At 39.9% G+C, this 27624-nt stretch overlaps 1 protein-coding gene across 4 annotated transcripts in view; it reads right to left on the reverse strand.

Moving 5' to 3' along the window:
• Positions 1 to 27624, reverse strand: part of dock11 (dedicator of cytokinesis 11) — a 67507-nt gene that overhangs the window by 11667 nt on the left and 28216 nt on the right. For 2 of the 4 annotated variants that reach the window (XM_051428663.1, XM_051428666.1), the window contains exons 20-44: positions 25753 to 25876; positions 25469 to 25581; positions 25172 to 25255; positions 24960 to 25049; positions 24120 to 24241; positions 23949 to 24018; positions 23715 to 23840; positions 23313 to 23384; positions 22707 to 22853; positions 22374 to 22457; positions 21813 to 21924; positions 21384 to 21440; positions 19542 to 19723; positions 18706 to 18819; positions 17797 to 17872; positions 16470 to 16558; positions 11913 to 12033; positions 11537 to 11603; positions 11022 to 11069; positions 10591 to 10736; positions 7150 to 7265; positions 6647 to 6784; positions 3407 to 3589; positions 2850 to 2963; positions 1182 to 1397 (exon numbers count right to left, since the gene is read on the reverse strand). In XM_051428663.1, coding sequence (XP_051284623.1) covers positions 1182 to 1397; positions 2850 to 2963; positions 3407 to 3589; positions 6647 to 6784; positions 7150 to 7265; positions 10591 to 10736; positions 11022 to 11069; positions 11537 to 11603; positions 11913 to 12033; positions 16470 to 16558; positions 17797 to 17872; positions 18706 to 18819; positions 19542 to 19723; positions 21384 to 21440; positions 21813 to 21924; positions 22374 to 22457; positions 22707 to 22853; positions 23313 to 23384; positions 23715 to 23840; positions 23949 to 24018; positions 24120 to 24241; positions 24960 to 25049; positions 25172 to 25255; positions 25469 to 25581; positions 25753 to 25876 — 2811 coding nt within the window. The remainder of the gene's footprint in view (positions 1 to 1181; positions 1398 to 2849; positions 2964 to 3406; positions 3590 to 6646; positions 6785 to 7149; positions 7266 to 10590; positions 10737 to 11021; positions 11070 to 11536; positions 11604 to 11912; positions 12034 to 16469; positions 16559 to 17796; positions 17873 to 18705; positions 18820 to 19541; positions 19724 to 21383; positions 21441 to 21812; positions 21925 to 22373; positions 22458 to 22706; positions 22854 to 23312; positions 23385 to 23714; positions 23841 to 23948; positions 24019 to 24119; positions 24242 to 24959; positions 25050 to 25171; positions 25256 to 25468; positions 25582 to 25752; positions 25877 to 27624) is intronic. The other 2 variants (XM_051428664.1, XM_051428665.1) reach the window with 2 other exon arrangements.

Raw genomic sequence — 27624 nt, forward strand, 5'->3', positions numbered from 1 at the left:
TCTACTGTAGAAATATGGTGGTTCAACATGGTCGCCCTCATGGGAGGCAACCCTAGGGTAACAATAATTAATAAAATAAAACTGAATTCAAAGTATAAAAAAATACATAAAAACAAAAACAAATCAAATGTTTTAGGATAGCTCTGCCATGCTGCCGTCTTGTCTTTCCTGTCCATGAAAACTCCTCAGCCTTGCTTGTAATAAAAAAAGGGTTAAATAAATAAATGCACTTGAACTCAAGCTAACAGCGTATCAGCTGGACCACCCAGGTTTAATCTCTGCATCCATCCTGACCTTTGACTTTCTTCTGGACAGGAACAAGAGAGTCTTCCTTCAATAAAACATCTCACAGCTATTACAACCCCATTAAAGTAAAGTAGAGCATTATATTATGCTACCCAACATTTTTTTTTTTTAAATCAAGCATTGTGAATGGACAAAGTGTTCATAATATAGTTATATAAACTTGAACTTTTAACTTCAGTGTCCCTTTGTTTACACTGAAATAGATGTGTTTATTTCTTAGTAAACAGAAATAAACTTTTTGTTGTAGCCTCACCAAAATAAAAAGACAAACCTTGACCTGACTTCTCTGTTAAATGTTTGATATTGTAAAAACATTGTTAATGTTGTACTGACAAAATTTGTGGTTATGTTGTTATTCAGTCTGGAGCTCAGGTCTCAGAAGTATAACAATGTAAGCTATGTAGGTATATCATTGTAGTGAAATCTCAATCTCAATTCCAACCCTTGCCAATGAAAATTATCTTTTTAGTACTCCACCTCCAAAACTTCTCTTTACTTAAAATACTCCTAACTGTTCCAGTCTACAACTGAACAACCCAAACCTGGGGCTGGAGGACCGACTGCTTCTGAATGCAGTCAGACATTCTGCAAGGCGTTTGCTTTTGGTGTTGCCACTCAGCAGGGGAGTATGCATTTCACAAAAGAAAACATTTCCTTATGTGTTCGAGCCATTATTAGTTCATCTGTTTTTGTTATGACATATTGCTGTGTAATAGAGAAAGGATAAGTTTGTATGTAACGATGGCAAAACCTGATTATGTTATCAAACAGTCAGGACCTGCATGTCCTGTTGGTGTGCATTATTTAGAGAATCGAAAAACAAAAAACATTAAGAACAAAAGTAAAAAACAGATTATTCAAAGTTTTGTTGATACCTCTGAGAGATCTCCGTTCTTGAGGTGTGCTCGGGCCATGCTGTCCAGCCAGGTTCGTCTTAGTTCGGGGGTGCTGGCGTAGGACCGTGCCAGGCTGTACTGGAGGTCCAGCAGCATCTCCGGGTCTTTCTCATGCTCCCTCATCTGGGCCGTGGCCATCAGCACCGTACGGATCCGCTTGGTCAGACCCTTCACTTCAGAGGGGAACGCCGTGGACTGCGTCATGCAGAGGTTAGCAAACACACACAGACTTTGTGAAAACATTATCAAATCTATTGGAAAAATACAAGCAGGGCCCTGAGTATTGGTTTGTTAGCCTTAGATTAAGTTATTTTAATGTGCTTTTTTTTAAATAAGGATAACATGAAGAGAGAATCAAAACCACATCACGGGCTGAGTGCAGATGAAATTATCACAGCTTCCCTACAGGCCTACAAGATGTTCTGAAGCCTCCCAGCATGCAGACGGGCAACAGACTCATGTACTTGAGTCTTATTTTATGCACTGTTATTGATGCTATTGTGTTTTATATTGTGATCCACAATGTTTGCACACTTCCATTAGTGTTAAACAGTTAGACAGAACCTAGTCTTGCATGGCTATCGATCAGAACTGTCTCCGCACTTTGTTTTAGTGCTGTGCCGGCGCTGGAGAAAGATTGAACCCACTGTCATTCTCAGGCAGCAACCAGGATGCAGTCATGTGCCCTTGCAAAATAGTGTCAGGTAAGAAGCAGATTGTGGAAGAGGAAAACAATACCAAATTAAATAGTTGCCCAAAGTCAGGCTTACGCAATACAGCCTACTTCCTATGATCGGACCAGATTGAACAGGGCTAGATGCAGGATTAGTGAGGTTCACACCATAAAAGGCGAAGAAACTTTTCAGTGATAATCATGAATGCCTGCAGCAACTAATAATTCTTCTGTATGCTGTGAGATCTTGTCTTAAAGGTCTTACCATAATCGTATTCTGACTATGAAATAAACATTTCACAAATTCCCATCATACTTACAGTAAATGCCATTATATTCCAGTTCCATTGGTCACAGAAGTGTACATTTTATTTTGTGTATATTTTATCATATACGTAGTACAGGTACTCTTTATTTCTAAGAGAGATGTTTCTATGTATGTGTATATATATCTGTTTAATAAAAGCTACATATCTGCCAATAAGTCAAGACATTTGATGCATTTCATACATTATGTCTTTTGATTCTGCATCATACCTTCCACAGCAGTGATAATGACTTTGTTCAAAAAGCCAAATCAGTTAACAGTTAACTGAACTTCTAAATAGCTCCTGGTAAGAGAATCAGTCAACCATCTTCTAACATACAGTCTAAACAAACCACATCGTACTGCTAAGCTACATATCTATTCTCACAATCGGAGCAGACTGTTTTAGGAATGGGATCCAGTGGCCGGTCTACAGGGAGAATAAACACAACATATAAAGAGTTTGATCAAAGATAGGCTTTCTGCAGCATTTGGGATGGCTCCTCTCTTGGTTTGGATAGCACAGTGCACAGGGCTTATATGGTCAGATTTCAACTTCCTTTTTATCTTTTGGATGCTTTCTCAGATCATTTATATCGGATTCAGAGCAGTGATTGGTTAAGACTTTCTGGCATTACTGCCCTTGTCTTTTTGACTTCTACTATACCTTCATGGCCTTGTCACTATTGGCAAAGTTGTTGATGATGGAGAGAGACTCCTGGAAGCGTGAACTTCCAGTCAGCGCCACGTCGGAGATCAACTGGCTCACGGCGATGATGATCTGGACCGTAAACAAGGGGTAGAATGAGGTTAAGGTGAGGGGACGGATGGAGAAGAGAAGAAGAAGGGGGAAAAAAATGAAAGGAGTAAAAACACACATCCAGACCAAATGCTAATGGAAAGCTGGACGGCCTTCTGATACTGTGTTAATGGAGAGAAGCCGGAAACTCTGCAGTCCATCTGTGTTTAAACTGTTTAAACACCCTCTTCACATTCTTCACCAGCCTTATGAAAGCAACTGAAGTACTCAGAGGAGTGTGTGTGGACAAAAGGCTAAAGGACAAGGGTGAACATCAGGGTGAATGAAGTACTGACATCAAGAAAGACCACCAAGTGTGTGCAATATTAACGGGGGGGGGCGTTTAACAAGCATGAACAGAGGCCAGATCTGTGTAGGGATGCTTCCTCTTCCACTACTTCAAAAACCAACACTCTCCACTTTACCTGCAGGTGCGTGCGTAGGAAGGTCTTCCTCTTGGTGTACTCGTAGTTGTTCCTCATAAGCAGGTAGAGTAGGGCGGACGCCTCGGCCCTCAGGGAGCCCAGCTTGGAGACGCAGCACTTGAGCACCTCGCAGCACAGAGCCTCACACAGCGTCACGCGGCCCTTGAACAGCACCGACGGGAACTGACGGGACAATGTGTTAGTGTATTAAAGGCAGATTCTGGGCAGGGATGGGATTAGAATGTGCAGGGACGACAACAGGGAAATGGCATTAGAAAGGAGCAGTGCGTCCTAAAACACACTCTCATCACTTTATCATACAGTATTTAGTTCAGTACTTTTTTGTGTCACTGCCTGTTGTTTTGTTTTTTTTAATTATGAGGTTTGCTACCGAGTAGAATGGGTACGTCCACTTAAATTTTAAAAAACATGGATCCTGCACTCAATGCCTTTCACGCCGTTGATCTGCATCTGCAACGTTTTGCCTGCCAGATTTTTTTCACTTGCTCAGATGTTTGTTGTTTTTTGGTGTTGAAACCCGCAACTGCTAGATAGCTGTGTTGTATACGTAAAATGAAAATGGATTCACAAAAAAGGACAGAAAACCACAGCAAAAACATGCTACTTAAGTGTGTTGCACTGACATTGGCCATGTGTCAACACTGGAGAAATGCTTACTTCCTCCTTTTACGGTAAAAAAAAAAAAATTCTGTTTGAGTGGATAGAAGAACTGGAATTTTTATTAAATAATGTTTTCATGACCCTAACCCTAACCCTAACCCTAACCCGTTTGGACCAGAGTGAAAACAAACGTGTGTACGAGCTGAAAAACGAAACGACATATCACTGTATACCACCAGTATGTGTGAAAACACTCACTGTGGCTTTTTAAATGAATTGTTATTTATTCCTAGATTTATATCTGTTATGTTTCAGCTGTGTCTGACTATCAAACTAGACAATAAAAGAAAGTTCAATGTTTTTCTTTTGCTGTATTCATTCATGTTTTACAGAGGATTTAACCTGAACCAGGCTTTGCAACAATAATGTTCCCTTCACTGAAAGCTGTTATGCAGGTTGCCTTGACAATACCAGTTAGCAGCGGTACATGTGAGCTGTCTTTTAGTGCCTTGCGTCGGCTCCATACATGGCTCAGGAGGACCACAGGCCAAAACAGACTCCAGCACCTAGCTGTGATGTCTATTGAGAAGGAGTTGCTTGAAAGAATTGAACGCCAAAGGGTCATTGACAGGTTTGCCACCCTCAAAGTGCGGCGACATAGATTAACTCTCCCAAAGTAGAGTGTATTACCTGCATACATGGAAGAGCCAAATGGGGATTCAGGGGAAGTACTTTCAAATATTTCCCTCTCTTTCCTTTTTTATATCTTTACTTTTTAACTATTTTCAAGACCTGGGTAAATAATCTGGATTTCTTTGACTTTTTGGTTTTACCTTCTTTTTTTTCTTTTTTTTTGTTCTTGATGTGAAGCTTGTTTTATTATTAATTATTGATGACTTATATTGGTTTATGAAAGTTCAGACAGGTGTGCAACCAAGTAGGTTAGAGATGGCCATTTGCAAATAATTTACAGAAGATGACTTGCATTGTGTTGTCCAAGTACCTGTTACTTTGTTCAATGACAATAAAGTTGAATCTTATCTAATCTAATCTAATGACTGTTACAAAAAGGAGGCACATGGAGTTAATGGTCAGAAAAACCAGCTGAGTGAAGAAGGTTTTGTCTTTGTTACAGGCTGTCTGTGTGAACTGTCACAATAAAGCTGGTGTTCTGGAAAGGTCTCCAAAAAAGAAAAAGAAAAATCTGGGTTTTGGAGTTAGTTGAACCAATGTTAAAATTATAGTTATTTTTCAATGTACATATGTTGTGTTTTTGTGTGAAAAAAGGGTGGGTGGTGGCAGTGGGGCTCATTGGGTGCTCAGCACCCCTAAAGCTCTGACAGAATCGGCCCTGCCATAAAATATGCAAATGACAGAAACTGCAACAACTTCTCGTGGCTTTTCAGACTAGACATGGGTAGACGTGGGTAGATGTGGCCAGATTTTAGTTGCAAAATGGCAATTCCTTAAATTGTCAGCAAATAACATCAAAAATACCAAAAAACACATCCTTCTCTCAATAGTGTTCAACTTCCTTGTTTCTCATGTTATGTTCAAATTGTATTCAATGATATTTCCATGCCCTTATTTCTCCTTTCACTATCTCATTCTTAATATTTCATTCATATGTAGGTAAGTTTTAAGGTCAAATGTCCCATTTAATGTTAAAGTGTCCATGCAACAGAGAGGCAACATGTATAAATTAAGGTTGAATAACTAATGTATAAAAGTTTGTTTGAGACTATTTTTAGTGGCAGATTAATCCACATTTGATGCTCTAGTTAGTCTATCTGGCAGTATTTTCTTTCAACAACAGAGCTCTTTGGCACAGAGGACGGACATATATCAGGCTGACTACACTTGTTAGTAGGATCAATTCATTGTTAGTTTTATTTTTAAATTTTTTCTGTATTTCAGTGAACTTTAACTGAAACCTCTTAGAGCAGGATTGTTTTGCATTTGTCAGCGGTCAGATTCACAACACCAGAGATGTTTAGTGCCTGTGACTCTACAGAAGCCAATCTTTGCGCTTTCACTCTTACTATAAATGAACAAAAACATGCCAGAACAGAGCTTCATCGTGCTGCTCTCCTCTGATTCACTGCACAAGCAGCCGACACTGATACTGCCGATTGCTATCAGAGGATACCACTAGGAAGTGGGTGGTCCCTTCCCCTGGGAACTTCATGTGTTCCAGCACTACTTGGAAACTGAGCCATGTTAGAGCTTGCTTGCTGCCCTTTAAATTAAGGAAGTAAATAAATCTAAAAATATAGAGTATTAAGGCAACATGTGAATATGGGAATGAGACAGTGGCAGGACCAACAAACATGGGAAACAAGAAATATTTATTCTAAATGACTCTTTGGCAGTGCAGCTTGTCCTGGCAAAGTGTTGTGGATGTTATAAATAATATTACAGGAGAGAATGAGGCTAGACAAGTGACAACCATGTTACTTCTGCACGTTCAAAAGTAGTGGAAAAGGGTGTAGGCGTCATCATCAAAAACAAGTATCTTATCTTCATCAGTCACTATCTGAGTCATGTCAATTTCACAATTGCAGCACTGTGCTTCACGCCTTAAGTGTGAAGGCATGGGTGATACGGGTCCTGACGTACCTTATTAATGAAAGCCCTGAGTGCGGAGAAAACGTGCCTGAGGGCAGCCTCTGATTGACTGACTTTAAGGAACGTCAGGTAAACGTCAAACACCTTCTTCATCAGTGGGTTGTGACCTTCGCTGTCGAGCAGTTGGGTCTGACTCACACACACACACGCACGCACGCACGCACACACACACACACACACACACACACACACACACACACACACACACACACACACACACACACACACACACACACACACACGTTTTTGTCAGTTAGGAGAGCACTGCATTGAAGTACATTTTTCCCTAGGGAAAGATACTACATGCCTGAACGTAGCCCCCAGCAACATGAGTAATATAAGTATACACCCACACACACCTGATGTAAGAAACACTTTTTGTGCACTGCAGTGTGTATTTGAAATTAAAGAAGATACATTTAGTTATCAGCTCAGTTTATACTCTCTATATACTGTGTGTGTGTGTGTGTGTGTGTGTGTGTGTGTGTGCTGACCTTGAAACAGTGAGTGAAAAGGGAGAGGACATCCAGGACGCTCAGGCAGACCTCAGTGGAGATGTTGCCCTCCAGCAGAGCCTGATGGTGGATTTCTGCTTCCGATGGCCCCGTCCCTTAAACACACATGGACCATGGTAATGGTTCTCATTGCAATAAAGGACACATTCATTACTCACTTCTTTGAAGAAAAACCCTGATGATTACCACAATGTGTTTATCACCACTGTTTTTAATACAGCTTTAAAGGAAAACTATTCATTGTTTACTAGATTTGATTATACACAATCAGAGTAAAATAACTATGGTTTAATGCTGAGATGAAGATGTCATTCTTCACAGTGGCTTTAATTGTGTGTTTCCGTGCAGACGTCTGCAGTCAGGGCATTGCATAGCCTCGCTGTGTAATTTACAGTCACGGTTGTGGTGCAAAGTGAATTCCCTTCTGAACAACTTAAAGCTTCAATGTACAACTTTCAACATTCAAATCTTCAAACAGATAATGGGAGAGGGGGGCAACTGATGGTGATGGGTGCGGGGGTGTGGAAGGAGAATCAGCACATTAAAAGCACTAATGGATAATGGTAAATGTTGCTCATCTGGAAGGCTCTGTCTGTGCTAGTTCCTACTTGTCTCCAAATGCATACACACCTGGGACAAAGTCAGTTTTGTTTTTGCAGCTCAATTCCAGAGCATCATATCAAAAAGTGTCAATAGCCTGAGTACTGACTGAATCAGATCACTGGTCAGGACACAGGAGCCTGACAAAAGTGCTCCTGAGTTTACAAATATTGAAGCAATAGGGACCAATAGATACAGTATATTGATAGGATTTTTATGTGGAGCACATTCTTAGAATAGTTTATCATCCGACAAAACCACACAAAGTGTGGACCACAAAGTTGGAACCACACTCATATTTTCTGGCCTTGTCCGAAGTTGAGTACTTTTTGGAAGGAAGTGTTCGACGCCCTGAGAGAAGTGTTTCACCAAAATATCCCTAATGACCCGAGGGCAGTCCTCCTTGGTTCAATTCCAGAAGGTTTTGAGGGAAGAGCCAAAATCTATCTGTTACAAATACTCTTGGGTGCTGTATCACTATAAGATGGTTGAAACCGGAACCACCAAAATATAATATATGGCTTAAAAAAGTATGGGAACCGTATGAGATGGAACAAATATATAAATACATATGCAATAAGGCTACAAAGACCCACATTTATAAAGAGATGGAGCCCTGTAATGAGTTTGTTAATGCAATAAGAAAAGTGTACTTTTGTCTTATTTATTATTATTTTATTTTTATTTTTTTTAATTATTATTATTATATATTTTTTTCTTTCCTCTTCTTTTTGTGTTTTACTTATTTACGTGTGTATTTTGTCTCATTTTACATGTGTAGGTATATAGTGAAGTGGATATCAAAGCAGCTGTAAATGTCTGAAGTGTAAGGTAAAAATGTAAAATTGTATGTATGGAATGGAATACTTTGGTGAAAATAAAATATGAGTTCCAAAAAAAAAACAAACACACAAAGTACTCACTCTCATATTTTAAGACACTGTAGCCAAGACTAGCCACATATATTTTGAGCCTTAGCCTTACATTTAATATCTGGAAATGGTTTCTAGATTTTTAAAGCTTCTTATTATGGTCTCGTTATGTGATTAGATTCTTACGTCACTGTGTTGAATACTGCTTTAAATAGTTTCTAGAACAAATGTTTCCTGGGGGTACTATCACTGGAAACCCCTAGCGATAACAGGTGGCAAACCAGCTTCTTGATACCGGTTATCCAGGATCGCCAGTGTTAGTAACCCAAAGAGAGACGGAGACCTCAGGACAACAGCAAGCAATATGGAGGTTGGCTGCTAGCGAAGTTCTGCAAACTTCTTTTCTCGCCACAGACAAACTCTGATCATCAATATAATGTGCGTTGCAAGTGTTGTTTGAATGATTCAATGTCTTGGAGTTCACCTCAAACCTGCATCTCATCAGTCCACTTTCTGTCGGCCTTCGTCATCTGTTTTTACTGGAAGGTGTGCATGCACATACACACATGCCTTCAGTTAATTTTGTGGTACACCACTACGCTTAGTACAATGAATGCTGCCTCCACCCAAGTGTGATTAAACATAGAGAAGTATGAGCTTGAACTTGTACGGAGGGAAGGCGATTCTCTTTTGGGGGGATTCCAACTGTGAAAATGATGGGCATGTATGGCGTTCCTGTGCAGAAGGGCAGTTATTCCTGCCCAACCATCTCTGCAATAGAGCAGATATTTCTCACCAAGGTTCTGTGTGGATGTTATGCAGTGATGCGAGGCAATGCTCCGATATCCATTACATTAAGCTCACAGAGGCCTTTCAGTTTGACATAAAGTGGTCACAGACAGGCTCAGGCTCATTTGTCTGTTTATCAACTGTATTTCTGGCTTCTTTCCATTCAGGTACAAATACGGTACTGTACTTTGGTGTAGCCTTATTTGTTCTAGGCTTAAGAGCTCACTGCATGTGTCAACATTTTTTTTAGATGAATTCAAGAACTCGTGTTGCTGTCTCCTCCAAACCCAACTGTCTGGTGCAAGTTTCAACACTGACATTTTGTTTTATCCAGGCCAAAGTATTAGACTTGTTTAATAAGAGCTGGAAACTGCTGCTCTGTCATCTATCATCTATTGACTGTATGTTTATTAGAAGAACATATGAGTTGATAAAAAGTTCTGCATTCATTTAATAACTGTACTTCTACTGTACTTTCTACTGTATTATGGTTGGTAGAGATAGAATTTTCTCTTCGGTCTGTCGGTAAAATTTTGTAAGATTTTGTTTAACAGTGCCAGCGATTTCATAATGATTTCTCTCAAGAAAAAGAAACAGTATACATAACATGTATAGGGAACCAGAAAATGATTTAGTAAGGTTAGGTTTAGTTAAGTAATGTAGACTGGAGTTCCATTTAAAGGGAGACGTTTTGGATTTCCACCAGCTTCGTATCATCACAATGCGGTTCATATATGCTTACACATAATTAGCCTCTCTCAATTTGACAAAAACTCTGGAAGTACAGTCTCTAGTTGGAAGAACCGGTTTCAGTCTGTCAGATGACATGAAAAGAGTGGGGGTGCTTTGGGTGCAGGCAACATGGAGGGAAGTTATTGTTCATTTGCATACACTACCAACATTGTGATGATATAAAGCTGGTTGGAAATTTTTTGAATTTCCCCTTTAAAAGTATGTAAATATGAATCTATTTTTGGAAACTTTATCCTCCGTATTGTTTAAATTGTAAACTCATCTGTAATTTTACATTAAGAAAAGTTTTTCAGAACTACTATTCATGAACCTTTCTAGGAAATCAGAATTACATATCACTTCCTTCCTTAGAAATGATATAGGAAAATAAACCAAAGAGTTTTGCATATGAACTGGTGTGTGTTACCTATATTGAGTGTGAGGGAGGCTTCCATGGTGCTGAACTGGTGTATCTTAGTCTGCATGAGGCTGGCTCGGTTGCAGCGCATAGCTGGCATTGTCTGAGATTTCCTGTCTGAGGAGAACAGCTTCGACATGCACACCTCCTGACTCCTATATGAATGATACATCCACAGAAAGAGAGCATGTATTTGTTGAAATACAGACAGAGAAGAGAGGAAAATGGAAAGAAAGGAAACTCTCCAACTAAGCTACAGATACCTTATCTATTTTATTACCAATTAACACAGAATAACATGGGATATTTTTTCTTTCAGCAACAATGGGTGATGTTATGATTAAACAAACTACTAGGATTACTTGGAACATCCTCTGAACTAGTTTCAACTTTCAGTTTTTTGACAGACAAGGCGGGTATAACAGGTGTTCCGGCCTTACCTGCCAATGTTCCTTTTTCCAATGTATCGGAACTGGATCAGACAGATCCTGCAGGAGCAAAAATAATTAAATAAATAAAATTAGAAGGAAGGGTTAGGGTTATGGATGTTTTGCTCAATTTAGTTTTAGTTTTCAGTCCAGGTATATTTTTCAAGCTTTGTTTTTCTTTAGTCTGGGTATGTGAGCAATGAGGTAGCAGGATGTGAGTAATATCTGCTTTCTATAAACACATGTGCTTGGTTGATAAATGCATTTTTGTGCAAATTTCTTCACCAGACAAAAGTTGCATCACTTACAGTTAACTGAAAAAAGGTGAAAAGGTAATTCGTTTTGTTTTTGAGACCATTTAGCTCTGGATAGCTCGGTTTAAGTCACCTTTCAGATTCGGTATAGTGATGATTTTAGACCAGACAGAACAGACACATGCTTTCACACACATTTGCACTGTGTCATGATCGCTGCATTATAACAGGCCATTATGTGGGAAGGAATTGTTTCTTGTGTGCGCTACTCACTCTAGCAAACTGAGGAAGTTCATGATGTCTTGAGGGTTGATTTTGTTCCAGTAGGCATTGAGGGTGTCTGTGGACAAACATAAAGTCAGACTCTTTGATGCATGTATTTTTTAAACCAACATTAATTAAGGTGTAGTCAACTTTGAATAAATAGCTCCTGTTGATTTTACAGGAGTCATGCAACTAAAACAACCAAACATCCTCTGTGGGAGATGGCTCGGGTGACATTCTTTAACTTCATTGTTCGTGTGAACAGCCAAGCCAAGTTCCTGCGTCGACACCATCCCGAAATAGCAGAGGGGACAGTTATGTCATATCCTGTGTATGGTCAGTGAAGGCCTGACTGTGCGGCGTGCAGGTATAGATGATCACTGACCCTCTGACAAGGTCTTGACGATGTGCAGGAAGGAAAGCAGGAGACCCTTGATCTCATAGTGGCCCAGTTTGCCGATGGGAGGCATGGCGCTGGTGCTCATGGTGGAGCCACGCCTCTGCAGCTGCAAACACACACACACACACACACACACACACACACACACACACACACACACACACACACACACACACACACACACACACACACACAGGCAGTGGTGAGATATTACAATTTGTGGGGCGGAAAAAAAAGAATACAGCCAAACAATGAACACATTTCTGACTTGTACGACTGATTTAGGAGAACTTGCGGCCTTCACCAATTTTATTTTATTTAGAATTTTCTCTTGAACACAAGGACTCTGCTGTTATCCAAAGACACGTTTTTCACTGAAGAATTGTATACCGCATTATTATAAAGAAATTTTGACTTTTCTATGTGAATTACACTTCATAATCATGTTGACATAATCCTCTTTGAATGTACAGTTAACATTATAATATAGCCTAGTTCTAAAATGTATCATATAGCATAAGGTGTATGCAGGTCGCTGGAAACATCCTCTGTTCACTCCAACATCACTTATTATGGCAGAAACAGTCTTTCGTATTTGGTAACAATTTGTAGTCAGAAATGTTTGCTTTTAGAAATAGCAAAAGGTTGCACAAAAAGATGGAGAGACATCACTAGGCATGGGAAGATATGAACATTTCATGTCATGATTGTCCTTGCCAAAATAAATTTAGCAGGTCTTTCACTTCCACTTTTAAAAACGATCTCCGAGCTTGCAAAGTTCTTCTTTTTATTGTCCTTTTTCATAAATGAACTTCCTCACACTGGCCTGGCCGTGTAGCCTTATATGGTATTATCGGGGGTAATAGTTATGCATAATTCTTGTGAACACGTGCTACATTACACACATGTGAAATGAATTTCTATGCAGGTGATTTACACAGAAATCTGAAATTAGGAGTGTTTTGCTGAATCTGAAAAAAGTAAGAGAAAGTTAAGGTCTAAGGCCCATTGAATCTATAAATTAATTAATGAGTTTTTTGTATTTAGTAACTATTTTAAGTCAGAAACGTTTGCTTTTAAAGGGGTCAGCCCTATGTTCCCACAGCCCTATGTTCCCACATTTCTAAGAACTTAGGGTTAGGGGTTAGGGATAACTGGCTCCCATATTGGGAGAAAGGGGGATCAAATCTGATACAAATTTATGAAAAATGAAATGTGGGAACATAGGGCCTAATTTTGAAAAAAACCTTAGAAATGTGGGAACATAGGGCTGTAGGCTCATAGGCACGCTCCCCTTTTAAAAATAGCAAGAGGTTGCACAGAATGATTGAGACACATCACAAGGCATGGGAAGATATAACAATTTCATGTGATGATTATCCTGGCCAAAATATTTTTTTCTTCCCTATTATCACGAACATATATTTGGTCTTGGCACTAAAACACACTGGAATAACTGTATCTTACATGAAACACATTTTTTCTCCCAGTGTCCTATTTTAGTTTGGAATTTAACATATTCCCACTCATCGGGTTAATCATCGGGAGGATACAGTGGGCAAGCCAAGCCTTCTTCAGCCATGCTAACAAGCTTTGGATTTTGGCATGACTGGAAAGCAACAAGCTGGCCATTGTGGTTATTCAAATAATCACTGTCCGCCAGCCAATCAGAAAGCTTTGTCAAGTCGAGTCAAGTGAGGACATTAACGATTATCGCTATTCAAAATTATCTCGATTATGAAAATTCACCACAGTTAATGTTTTATTGTGATAGCTGATAATGTCCTATATTGAGCCATCCCTGCACAGCACACTTACATTTATTCAGAAAAAGTTAATTTAAGGGATAAGTTCTATATTATTCTATACACATAGACAATATGTTGCATCCCTTCTTCAGGTCTTATGATTAGATACTAAGCTATTTGGTGTATTTAGTATCAAATATTATATTGCAAACAATAAGACTGATGTTTTCTGTATTGTGTAACACATCCCACAAAAAGACCAAAAGCAACAACATGTTGGTCCATCTCTCAATACTCTCCCACTTCCCTACCCTGTCCATGGAACGCAGCCACAGGTTCCTCAATCTTTAAAAACAGGTCACAAATATATTGTCTAAGTCACTTTCTAAACCAGCTAAAGGTTTTCAGCAAATGTTAATAGTTCACTTGTGTGGGACTATTTGCAGCCACAAATAGATTGGGTAGATTGGAATTAAGGTACTGAAGGAACATGTCACACAGTGCAAGAGTGTGTCTCTTACACGATGAGCTCCAGTGTTGGGCAAGTTACTTTAAAAAAGTAATTAGTTACAGCTACTAGTAACTAAATTAGTTACTCAGTTACAAATTATAAAGGTATGTAGTTACTTCAGAAAGTAACTATTGCGTTACTTTCAAGTAAATTTTTAAATGCTCAAATGTGACCCCACCTCCACCCCTCTTTAACGGAACTTAAAATACATGTGCATGTTCAATTATTTATGATAAATCTGAATATTATAATGAAATGGACACTTAATACAATACATTATTAACAGAAACAATGTACACAAATCTAAACTATTTTAATGATGCTGTGGGACAAAGTGAGACTAGCCTCCAATCAAATGCCATGTATGTCGATATTATGTTTTTATAGTGGATCGATACAAATAACACAATAGATGTTTTGGAACTTTTGATATTTATTGCCCCTCAACAGGCCACAACTGGGCAAAATTAAATTATGCTTGTTAAGCACTATACCTAAAATAAATAACAAATATATACACTCTTTGTAGTGCAAATAAAAAAAAAAACTTCAGACAATTGGTAGATATACTGTACTTCAAGTATTTTCTTCCTCGAAAAAGTAGAACAGTGTAACAATGTGAGGTGCTTTCAATCTAACATAATAATAATAATAGCACAATGTGCATTTCTCGATTACATTCCTCCTTTAATTTCTTGGAGGGAAAGGTAATGGCTATACTTCCATTGAGAGAAGGCTACTTTTGGATTATTTGGGCTCGCCATACCTGTCTCTCGTTGACTGACTCGCTTGTGTTGTTCGTTGTGTGTCCGACTATGTATGCTTTCGAACACCCGCCCAACTCTACCTCTGATTGGCTTACCATGAAATTTTACTCAACCTCAGCCAATCGTCAGCATTTATGCGCTTGTCTCGTGCACTGTCCACTAACCAAGGAAGAACAGTAAAAAAACAGTCTTTGCCTCTTGGCTCAGAGATCTAGTTGGTCTGATGAAAAACACAGCTTCAATTATAGTAACGCGCCGCATTTTTTGGCAGTAACGGTAACGGCGTTATTAAGATGGGAAGAGTAATCAATTAGATTACTCGTTACTGAAAAAAGTAACGCCGTTAGTAACGCCATTATTCCCATCACTGATGAGCTCTATGGCACAGAGGAACAACATATATTAAGCTTTGGCTACACAGACAGTTCTTGATAATGGGATTGATATGCTGTTGGTTTTGGTCTGCACACGGTGTGTTTGCCTCATTTACAGTCAGAAAAATCTAGAATATGACCGGCCTATTCCTTTAAAAAAAAGTCAACACCTGAAGGACATTTTTGTTGTCCTTCTCATTTTTTATAAAGCAAACAAAAAAAGCATCTCTTAAACTTGCTAATAGTTTGTGTTGAATCATTTTCATCATGAAGCTATCTGGAGCGCAGACATCTGCACGTTAGTTTATGTAATGGCTCAAGTTTAGGGAACCTAGTGTGACCTGAAGTTGCATCAATAAAAGCTTTAACCACTGGGCTGTTGTGCTTCAAATTGCCAGCTACCATAAACCAAAGACGGAATACTGGAAAGTAGTGTAAGTATGTATTTATACAGTTGATAAATAGTCCGCTCCGGTCCATCTATATTCAACATCTGTGTGCATGACCGGGCGACCGCTGCACACTCAGCTCTTGAATCAGACCAGGAAACACGAATAAGCCTCTGTTCACATGAAGCCTATGTAATTTCCAGTATAAACCTATTAAGACGTGTCTCCTCAACATGTGGTGTCAGTCGGAGAAAGGGGGCCCAGATCAAAAGAACATATTAAATCAATGGTAGTGTTTGGCATGTGTTAGATTAAGATTAATACTGTGATTCCAATTCCGTTTCATTTAATGTGCCACATTTACACAGCAGGAAACGGTGAAGGGTTTGTTATGTTGGCCCTGTGTTCAGAGACAGCAACTGAGAGGACAATAATGCTGTTCAAAAACAACATGGAGATGGTGATTTTGTAACGGTATTTGGTAATATATTCAGTTTGTTATGAGAGAGTGTACAGTGGTTACTTCAGATTTGGATCCAAATCAGTGTGTGTGTGTGTGTGTGTGTGTGTGTGTGTGTGTGTGTACATGGCATAAGCCTTAGCCAGCTGGTTGTTAAATTAACTGTACTCATACAAAGATGATTGACAAAATAAATCTAATCTTATTTTCCAAACCTTTTCAACGCCAGCTGTGCTGGGGCTAGATTGATGAAGTATTTAACGGCGGATCGGCCCGTTGTTAACTGTTCTCACCTCGATGCTGTCTGGTGTTCCTGGGTCCATAAACAGGGAGCCTCTGGAGTCCTCTCGCCTCACAACGTGGCCATTCTGAGCTGGCAGACCTGAAGCCGACACAGTGCAATCTTGTTCATTTCCAGACAGAAGCAGAAGTTTACTCACTGACTCATACAACTTTGCTGCCAGTAACTTTTGCAAACTTCAGGGGAGACACTGACTCTCTCAAGCACAACAAAACATTTATTGTTGTGCTGATATTGGCTGTATATAGATACCAAACACACTGAGCCACCTCTGAGTAATGTATATGTTGGCTGGCAATTCCTATTCATAATAGGATATCTGACAGATCTTAATAAACCATCTGATTTTGCACAGCAAGATCAGTTTACTACTCAAAGGAAAACTGTAGAGCCTGTGAACCAAGCTGTACAAAGTCTTCAGTGGCTCTGAAGAAACTTTGTGAAGTCTGAGAACATAACCCTAGTTATGTCACCAGGGAAAAGAAGCTACTGGATTGGATTTTGGGAAGTGTGTGAAGGGCTCATACCAGAACCAAGAGGTCAGGGTCTCTTCTGCTGTTTTGATGTTGAACCATTTATATGCTGTCTTTTATGAGCCCCCAACTGAGCAAAAGTGCAAGACTGAACTGCTGGACATCTCTTTTAATATTTAACGGTGAAACCTCATACAAAGCAACCTTTTAAACACACTTCCAACTAGACTGAAACAGTCATTAGATTTTCCACTTTTCCAACAATCCCCAAATCTGCTTTGGTCTATTACAGGCCCGGAGGTGGTGTGACTTCATATCTTCTGCCTCAGTTCAACAATTCAACAGTTTAATTTAAAGCCACCACAGGCGTCATTAAGAAGCTCTTACTGAACACAGACCATCTGAAATTTGTAAACATATAAAAGAAAACCTTCAGTTTGTTCCTTTTTGAACCAGTGTCTTCTGTTGCTGCTGTGACATCATTGTCCTCACAGTTCGAGAACAATCAACAAATTGATTGTGACATCATTTAACAATACATTTGAATGAAACAGAAAGTCATATGTCTCCATCCTCGCAGGAGAGCCAGCCATCGGGGTAATTGCTGTGATGTACGTGGTGCCAGATCGCATGACAAAAATAAACAACAGACACTGAGTGGCACATGTCTGGCCCACAGCTGCTTTCACACAGAGTGCTGCTAATGGATCAAGTTGTGCGTGGCATGAATATTGTTGTGTAGCTGTGGTTCTGACAGCCTCTGAGGACAAGATAATGGGGGATCTGTAAACAGGAAGAGGCCGGATGCCATATGTACTGTGCAGCGTCTGCGGTTCTTTAACTCACCATGGTCTCTTTCGATTGCGGTGCTGATTCTCCTGCTGTCTGTGGAACCGGTTGATATCAGGTCATCTCTGGAGCCCTGGAAGACCGCAAGGTGGAAGAAGTGAAAACTTACTTTAGGTTTTAGTAAACTGGAGCAATGCTCAGCGACACACACTCCTGTTAAAATGTTTTCTTCATTACGTTAAGAAAAATAGATCCAAAATTGTGTGTTCGTCATGCACAGATAATTCAGGGATCCTCTGTACCTGACAAAGAGCCACTTTGCTTGAATATTTAGTTTTCTTTATCTAATAAACAAAGAAATTTTAGTAGGGCTCTCATAATATCACATTCTCACAACACGATTATCGTCGCCAAAAGAGTTCACGCTAACGATATTATCGCATTATCTATAGGAGATTTGAAAATAAATAAACAAGACTAGGCTGAAACCTTGTATATGGCTGGACCATGTAGGTTTTGGTCAGTCTTGTCAGTCAGTTTTGGTGTCTATAGCTTCAATTCGTGGTAAATATGCATCTGCAATTTTCTGTAGTGGTCCCAGTAATATTTGTTATTAAGGTATACTCAAGCAGATAACATGATATGGGTAAGCTACGTTCAAACAAAAAATGTTAAAAATGCAGTTGCAAGAAGAATACTTTCCACTCATATCTTAAGATGTTTAAACATATTCTAAATCTAATTAGAACTATTCTAATTATCTATTAACTTCCCCTGCTCTTTCATTCGTTTCTATCTATTATCCTGTGTATTATTAACACAAAATCAATACTTATTGTCAATATCGGTATATTGCAAAACCCATAAAAGGGAGTAGATGACAGTCTTGCAAGTCTGCATTAGAATGCAGAAACAATGCACTAAATAACCCCACTGTGGACATCCAGGGCTCCGATTGGGACTCACGTTGAGGCCGAGTCCGGGGCTGGAGGTGTGCGGCTGGGCAGACAGCTGCTTCAAGTTCTGGTAGAGCAGCTCAAAAAGAGGCAGGTAGAGCAAACAGATCCTGGCCTGCTGGTTCTGAAACATTCAAATATGACTGGGTGAGCTCTTTAATAATAAATCCACTGATGTATGAAAACTGATGAGTAACTGATAAAGACTACACATGTAAAGAGTGTATGTATGTTTATCAAACATCTGTTGTCTGCCCTTCACAATCAAAAGCCATCTGTCTGCTGCTGCTATCAACAGTGCCTGCACTCTAAACACTGGCTTCTTTGCATAACAGACAATGAACACAGCGTTAATCATTTATCATATGTGCAGAGGGTTAGTGGTGTCAAACCTGTGTCACATCAAACATTAACTTCTTGCATGCAAACCACGAGGTTTCTGATTCTGCCTGGGTGGGAACACGAGACAATGTTTGCACTTGTCAAGCTTCACTGACAGTCTAAATAATTTTATCATGCTGCACATAAGCATGACAGGGGCACAAAAAGGCTTTGTTATAAATGTTTGGCAGGTTTTGCACTTGTGTGTTCACAGCATGAATTTTGGATTTGTCAGAAAGGCGCATATTCCTTCCAGCACAAATTCAAAATGTGACCTGATATGATGGGGACTTAGACCTTGTAATAATTTCTTGTGATATCTTGAACTTCTGTAAATGGTGGATATACCAGGGGATAAATAAAGGATCACCTTATCATTCTACAAATAGAATTACTTTGAATAATGACTCTTCATCTGCCCACTCTCCTCTTCCTTCCATCGTCAAGTGCCCCACCCGCCCTCACCTTATACGCTGTGTAGCGGTCATCCATGGCGTGTTTAATGAGGAGGTTCTTGAGAACGCTCACGGCCAGCTGTCTGACCTCGGGCCCCTGCTGCAAGGCCTCTGCCACTTCTCTCAGCAGCAGACCCACCAGGAAGTGGTTACGGCAGTATTCCTCCGTCAGGCTGAACTCCAGACTCTGCTCTGTGGTTGGGCCAGACGGGAAGTGTCAGTATGTTAGTATGGGCTGAGATGATGCACATTATCAGTACGGTTTATTGGGACACTCTCTTAGACTAAAACTGAAGTACTCTGAGAAATAAATTTCCTCATACTAAAATCTGATAATCAGTCTTGTGAAATGTGTTTTTTTGTTAAAGCCGTAGCTAGTTAGTACATGCAGACAGATATCTAACTGAATGTACTTCTTACACAGAAGATCTCTGAATTTAATTAGGAATACATCAGATTCCTTCAACAACCAATAATCGCCGGACTTAGATATGTAGTTTAGTATATTTTACTCAAACAAAAGTAACAAATGTGTGACATTCAATCATTCAAAGTGCGACATTGCAAACCAGTATGCAACAGAACCTCAACAGAACCACGTCACACTTTGATTCAGGCATGGTTTCCATGTCACACAAAAAAGGGAGAAAAAAAGGAAATGTTGGACACTTTTCATTGTTGTACATTCAGAGTAGAGGATCGAATCAGCAGGAGTCACAGAGACGTGCCGCTGAGAATGAGAAGTCATCTGTTTCAACAGAGACAATGATGTACAGTTTCACAATAATGTTAATATCAAAACAGACAATGCAGTTGCGACAATGCAACTGAGGAACCATCTGCAATTATCTTCTCTAACGACAGAGACAGACACACAGACCGAGAGAGAAAGAGAGGCAGAGAGGGAACAGACACAAACAGCTATAGGTGTTCCGATACCATTTTTATCATTCCCGATACCTGAACTTTGCATATCGGCCGATACTGAGTACCAATACTATACAAGTGCATAACAAAATATATATATATATATATATATATATATATATATATGTTCTGTCTGAGAACCCTTTGTAAAACATGAACAAATACATACAGAAAATTTAGATTTGACAGTCAGATAAATTGCTGACATTTGGCTAGCATTACACTACTGGAAATCAACTCCTCTTTGCCGCTCTAAAACAGCAGTTGCAATGCCCAGTGGCAGCACAGCACACATGACCCACCCTACTCTGACTCTGATTGGCTAGTACTCGTTGCCTTCATTGGTTCGGGTTGGTTAGATTGGTTAGGGTTAGGGTAAGAATATCAGGTTAAGCCAATCAGAGGCAGAGTATAGAGGGTCATGATGTTGCCAGCCTGGGAAAAAAATATTGTGAAAGGGACACTGCTGGGAGGTAGCAGGCTCCTGTTTCAGGGGTTAAAAAATGACGTGGTATCGGATCAGTGTAAAGACATGCATACTTGCCAATACCCAATCCTGCATTTTAGGCAGTATCGGAGGCATTTCCGATACTGGTATCGGAACAAGTCTACAAACACAGATAGAGAGAACCGCAGTGTCATGAAAGATGTTTCTGTGTAGTGTAATCAAGTCAACGAAGCATTAAGAAAAAGAGGGGTCAGTTGATTCCCACAACAGCCAAGCTCCTCTCCTCTACAACACACAGGCTCGGGCACATGAAGGCGTTAGCCTAGCATTAGCATTGTGCTGAGTGAATGGGTGTCCTTTGTAGAAAAAGGGGGGACAGGATGGCAGGTTAGTGCAGGTCAGAACAAGGAGGTGCAGATTGATTGCAGCAAACATGGCGGCGTTGATGTACGGTATGGTGCGGTGATCATCACCTACCTACAGGGCCAAAAAGCTCCGTCGCATACGGAATAAAATCTGACCACAAGCAAAACACAAAAAACAGAGAGGGGGAGGGGGGGACGTAAAAATAAAGAAACTGGGGGTAAAACTGTCAACAATACATGCAGCATTTCCACAGCACACAGTTGTTTGCCTTTCACTTGTGGTTGTATAAATTATGTGTCAACGAGTGTTGAACTTGTCAAGCAGGTAAAGTAAAGTGAAACTCGCCACCTGCCTAATTATAGACCTGTGTATGCCAAACAATCAGGCAGGTTAATAGAGGAGGATCAGTGTGGTGGATGCAGGTCACAACAAGGCAAGTGAGGGATCAGGGGTTCATGTGAGGGCTAGTCAATGGTTACATGTGTGGTAGGAAGCATAATGCATTCAAATGGAAGCTAAAATTTGATAAATGACTCTCACCTTGTACCCTCTGCAGCTTGGTGCGCCCAAAAGCCATGGGCAGGTTGAGAGGGATGAAGTGTTCGTGGTTGGACACTGTCATCAGGAAATCAAATTTCATTTCTGTCAGCACCTGTGGCAAACATACATAATATGAGTGTGCACGCATATGCAAATATCAACCGCCTTGGTGCATGAATACAATTCTCCTCATTGTTCAACTATAATCCTTGACACTGCTGACAGGGTTTGTCAAACAAAGCCTATTGGTCGCCTCGTGTTGATTTAATTTGTTAATCAAATTTGCCACTGATACAATAGACAGACAGAGAGGTAAGGTAGGGTAGGAGAAACGGCACACATCTGTCTGTTATGTACACATGAAATACAAAACTTTGCCTTCAAGGTAACATAACAGGTAATGTTAATGTGTTTACCAATGTGTGCTATTTCTGTTCCTCTTTTCAATGGCCTTGGACCTTCACACATTCCAGTCATTCCCATACACTGTCTCCCTTCACAAATTACACCTAGAGTACAATGCCTCGCTTTCTTATTGAGTTTGTAGTTGTCGTGTGCTACCTTGGGATCTTTGAGACCGAAATGACACATGTAGTGGTTGACGAGGCCAAAGACGAAGCCTCTGTTCATGACGGTCAGGCACCTCTGAGGAGAAAAAGTGTAGTTAGTGCACATGCTGCTGAGACAAAAGCTGTTAAAAGGAGAAACAATTGCGCAATAATGGCAGGAAGAGCCACTAACTAACTAAACTAACCATATGACTTGATTCACAAACTATCTAGGATTTTCAGGTACATTCTCACTCTCCTTCATTTCATCAGATAGCTTGAGGACGTTTGTCCCCATCAAAGTTAAATGAGGTTGGTTTTATATTTTTGCATATGGCATTCAGACCTTGATAAAATTGGCCAGGCTCAGGTTGATGCAGCGAGCTTCCTCCGGAATTTCCATGTGGCGGATGGTAATGTGCGGCATGATGGACAACACCAGCGACTGCAGGGCCTGGTGGAAACTGTCGGGGAAGCGCTGGGCCCGCGGCATCTAAAGAGATCGTCAGGATAAATGTGTCATGATATATGGCTCAAATTGAAGCCGTAAAGTTAAAATGTCAAACAGCTGAAAACATTATGAAGACCGATCACCAGTATATAGATAAGAGTGGAGGTATACATTTTGCGGTTTCAGTTTGTCAGCATACAGCTACAGCCATCACTTTGCTTACTGCTGAACGTCTGGCTAAAACCCGGACGAAATGCAGACCCGTGGCATCAGAATGTGGAATATACACACGGTTCAATGTTTTACCACGTGTCTCCTGCTCTGTCTTTGAGTGTGTGTGAGGTTTGTTTAAATGTTATGACGTGGTTTCATCAACATCATCATCAACGTAAGTTTGCTTGTGAGATCCATGCCAGATATAGACATTTGACTTCTGGGCAGTCTCACAAGCAAAACCTCACACTGTTACACACACAGATGTGGAAAAAACATCCAACCAACCTTCATGCGATTGCCCTCTTGCAGGTACTGGGCCATGGATTTGGCCATGGTTTCAAGGAAGAACCAGGAGTACTATAAACAGGGATACAAGAAGACTGGAGTTAGACTTCTGTGGTTATTTCCCAATGCTCAACCTTGCGCTTCCATGGAAAGAACAACACTGGTGATTACGTAGTAGGAAAAAAACCATTGCAGAGAAAAAAATAAAAAATAAAGACAGAACAAGCACATACATGTAAACCTTCTCTGCAAGTCACTGCAACAGAATTATGACCATTTCTGTTTTGAGGCTATGATGAGCCATTTTATATGCAAGTATTCCACCTGTTGTTCAATATTGGTACTACAACTGGACTGTTCCAGGAAATGTGTGGGCAAAGTGACGAGAGGCAGGCCACACACCTTGAGCAGTTTATTGCTGGTGTTGAAATCAGCAGTTTGCTTGAGGGTGGCTGTCACAGCGGTGGCCAGCAACTCATGAGTGGTCGCTGAGTTTCCTGACGCAGGGTTGTTGGTCACAAACACATACTAAGAAAAGAGAAAAAAACACAGTCCATACACAGAACATGCACTTTAAACTGAAACGGACAACTTGATTTCATGAGCACTGTAGCAGTGTTTGTGTTGGTCGGTCACCTTGACAAAAGAGCGCAGGTAGTGTTCCAGACCCTCCTCGTGACATCTGGAGACTATATGTATGATCACACTGAAAGCACAGAGCAGGGCAGTGTTACACGAGGAGCAGCATTTTTTTCAGTATTAAATGGTACAAACTGCAGCCACATTTTACACGAGTGAACAACTGACCGCAGGGAGTTGACAGCAATCTCATGGGCTTCTTTGGTTGCTGCTGTGAGAACCTCAAACAGCTGCATCAGCACCGTTGGTAGGAAGTTGACGATTACATGAGTCTCCATGGCATGAAGGCACTATAGGAAGGAAGAGATAGATGGAAATGCAGAAAAGTCAAGTGAAATAAGCTCAACTTTGATTTCAGTGATCAACTATGTCAAAATCTTTAAAGAAAATATTGATTTTGCTAGTTGGGGTCTTCAAGAAGGTTATTATGAAGGGAAAACTAGACTGCAGTATTTGTTATGCAACAATATACCAAGGCAAATTTCTTGTATGTGAAAACCGACTTGGCAATAAACCTGATTCTTACTCTGATTCTGAAAACTCTGGTCACCTTAGGCAGTAAGGCTAGACTTAAAGAATGAAAGATGAAATCACCTAAAGTGTAAGAAAAGTCTTAACAATGTTCTCCAAGAAAAAAGCAGCAACACTGCACCATTCTCTTTACCTATTCATCAAAGCAAGGAGCAAACTATTTCTCCTGATCTTTACATCTAGTTGTAAAAACTGAAATCAAGATTCATGTGACTGAAAAACAGCGGCGGGACTGAAATTGAACCTTGAGGGACACCGCAAGCGATGAGAGTTGAATAGACTGAATTGCTGAGATTTTTCTGCAGTGATGAAGATTACTGTATATGAGAGGTACTGCAAGATGAACTGTACAGGAAGTTCTCGAAAACATTGGTTAATAATTGAATCTAATCATTAAGCTGCACTTATGGAGCCTGAGACTGTAAATTATTTATATATGTAAAGTGATCTCTGCTCTAAAATGAATGAGTCTCTCACCTTCAGGTATTTTATAAGTTCTGCTGGGTTGGCCTCTGATGTTGACCTCATCAGCTGGCAGTGCTGGAAGAATTTGTGTAGATGCAGGTCCTGTAGAGGAAACAGAACAGTATTACTATCATCATGCGCACACGCTCTTTTTATACCAGCTCGCTTAATGCATAACATGTATGTGGGCATTTAAAGAATGATTGAAGAAGAAAGTGTTGTACCTGAGCATATATTGTTGATGCCACATGGGTCTTCACTTTGAACAGTGTCTTGGCATTTTCCACCCACTTGATATCTGGTTGGGACTGTTAAAGTACAAACAAATATGATGCATGTATGTTTTCTGACATTTATGTTACAAGTTAGCTCTTTAAATATGCATACATACCAAAGGTCTGAACCAGAAATCTACAGTATATTAATGTCAAATCCTATGTATTATTAGCTTAAGCATTTTGCTTTGCGATACAAAAAAACAGTGGGGACTGCACTTTTGGTTTAGGGGAACAGGACTGTACCTTCCTGGTGTCCTGGCTCAGGTATCCTGGAGGCAGGGTGGCCGCTACAGGCAGCTGGACCTCTACTGACTGCATCCTCCCGTCTTTTAGCAAAGGCATCCAGGAATAACCCACTGGAAAAAATGAAAGTAGCAGTTTTGGGCTTATGGGCCTCATTTGTCAGGATACAGAACTTCTAACACAGGCAATCATATTCCATAAAATCCCATGGATAAAAAAAAGTCTAGAAACATACCGACATTCAGGGACACGTATAAGTACTGTCAATTTCCCAGCAGACTCACCCAGTGACACCACTCCCTCTCTCTTCTTGCTGCTGGCCTTGCTGCTGGACTCACAGCTGATATGGTAAAAAGTGAAGAGGATGTGGTGTTTCTCGTGCATGTGGACCGGAAGCTCAATCTTAACCTGTACACAGCAGAGCAGGTCACCGTTTTAAACTCAGTATACCAACATCATTTCAGTCTTACACTGACACCAAAATAGTAACATACTGATAGCAGTGATAGATGAATGCAGTACTAGCTGAAACAATATAAAAAGCTGTCCCCAGTACTAAAAGGTTCATCTGAGGCTTTATTGGTCATACTAGAAGGTTTTATCTCATAAACACTTCCCCAAACGCCCTTTCACATACAGAGAAAGCTGGAAAGCATCAGAAGCCTTTACTACCCTTCTGACTTCACTCTACTTTGGAATACAGCTCTAAAATAAATGGTCTAATGTGTTTTTTGTTTGTTTGTTTTAAAAATCAACTGATATAGAATTAGAATAGAACACAAACGTGCCACTTTTAATTCTCCTGTATTTTGATCTTGAATTAATACGGATCAATAACGTTTGCTTGCAAAGTAAACTGTAGTGGTTGATGACAGTATTTGTGAATCCTTAAATGCAGTGGTTCCCAACCTGGGAATCGGGACCCCTCCACTAGGGGTCGCCAAAGCTTCAGGCAGATCATGAGGCCTTTCTGATTTTAGGATGTCTAAGAAAACTAACAAAAGGATGCCTATATTTCACCATTTCCTTCTTTTTTGTGAAGAAAGTAAGTGAAATTGTTACTTTTAAAGTTTAGATTAAAACGTTCAAGAACTGAACACAAGATCTTATAAGTACACAGTTTAAACAACCAAGAGCTAGAAGAAGAAAACACTGAATCTGTCAAAAAAGAACATTATTAAGTATGTATGATTGTTAAAAATATTAAAAAATATAACACAGACAGAGAATTGTATAAATATATCAGGAGAACTAATCTCTGATCAATATTCAGGAAATAATCTGCTTAAAATTCATTAAAATCTCTTGTTTTACACAAACTTCCTGCAGTTATTGTGTTCATTGTTTGGGTTCATTGTACAGTTTATCAGTTGTTCTCTACTGTTTATGCTTTGAATATAATATGAAAAATCCATAAAATATGTCACAGTCAGAGGTTGTCAATTAACTCAGTGATAGAAAAGGGGTCGCTTAAAGAAAAAGGCTGGGAACCAACACTTTTGTGAAAAACTGCATCTTCTCCACCAGGGGGCAGCAACACCAAGGACATTTATTTTCCCTGTGTGCTGATTTTTCTCACAGGAAGTGACACATAGTGCTTCACTGATTTTCCACTGATGCCAATCTAGTAACCAACACATTCCTCAAAATGTGTTGAACGGACATTATGACTCTCCAATGTATGACATGGTTATGAATCCTTCAGTCAGTGTGTTCAGTGTTCTCTCTGGGGAAATTCATCCATAAGATTGTGACAGCCTTTAAGTCTCTCTGTTTCCTGACTAAGATCTTCTGAAATGTCTGAATCCTTGGTACTTTACTACTACTACTACTACTAGTAATAATCCATTTTAAAAAGTGCTTTTAAGAGTACTCAAAGACACTTTAAGGGATAAAAAGATAAAAGATCAAGGTAAAAATGTGTGTTAAAAAGATTAAGCTCATTGTTGTCCTGTTTGAGCAGTAATTCTCCATAATGTAACTGGAAGCTGAAGCATGTGGAGGAAAAGCCCAGTGAGTGTGCTTGTGCGTGTGCATGCTGGTGTGTGTGGGGACTCTTAAGATCCTAATCCGTTTGATATCAGGGCCATATGGACTCCCTCAGCTCTACCTCTTTATCTATAGTATACTGACCGTACCTCTTTCTCTGAGCTCCT

Source organism: Dicentrarchus labrax, unplaced genomic scaffold, assembly GCF_905237075.1.
Source record: "Dicentrarchus labrax unplaced genomic scaffold, dlabrax2021, whole genome shotgun sequence".
NCBI classification, from domain to species: Eukaryota; Metazoa; Chordata; class Actinopteri; family Moronidae; genus Dicentrarchus; species Dicentrarchus labrax.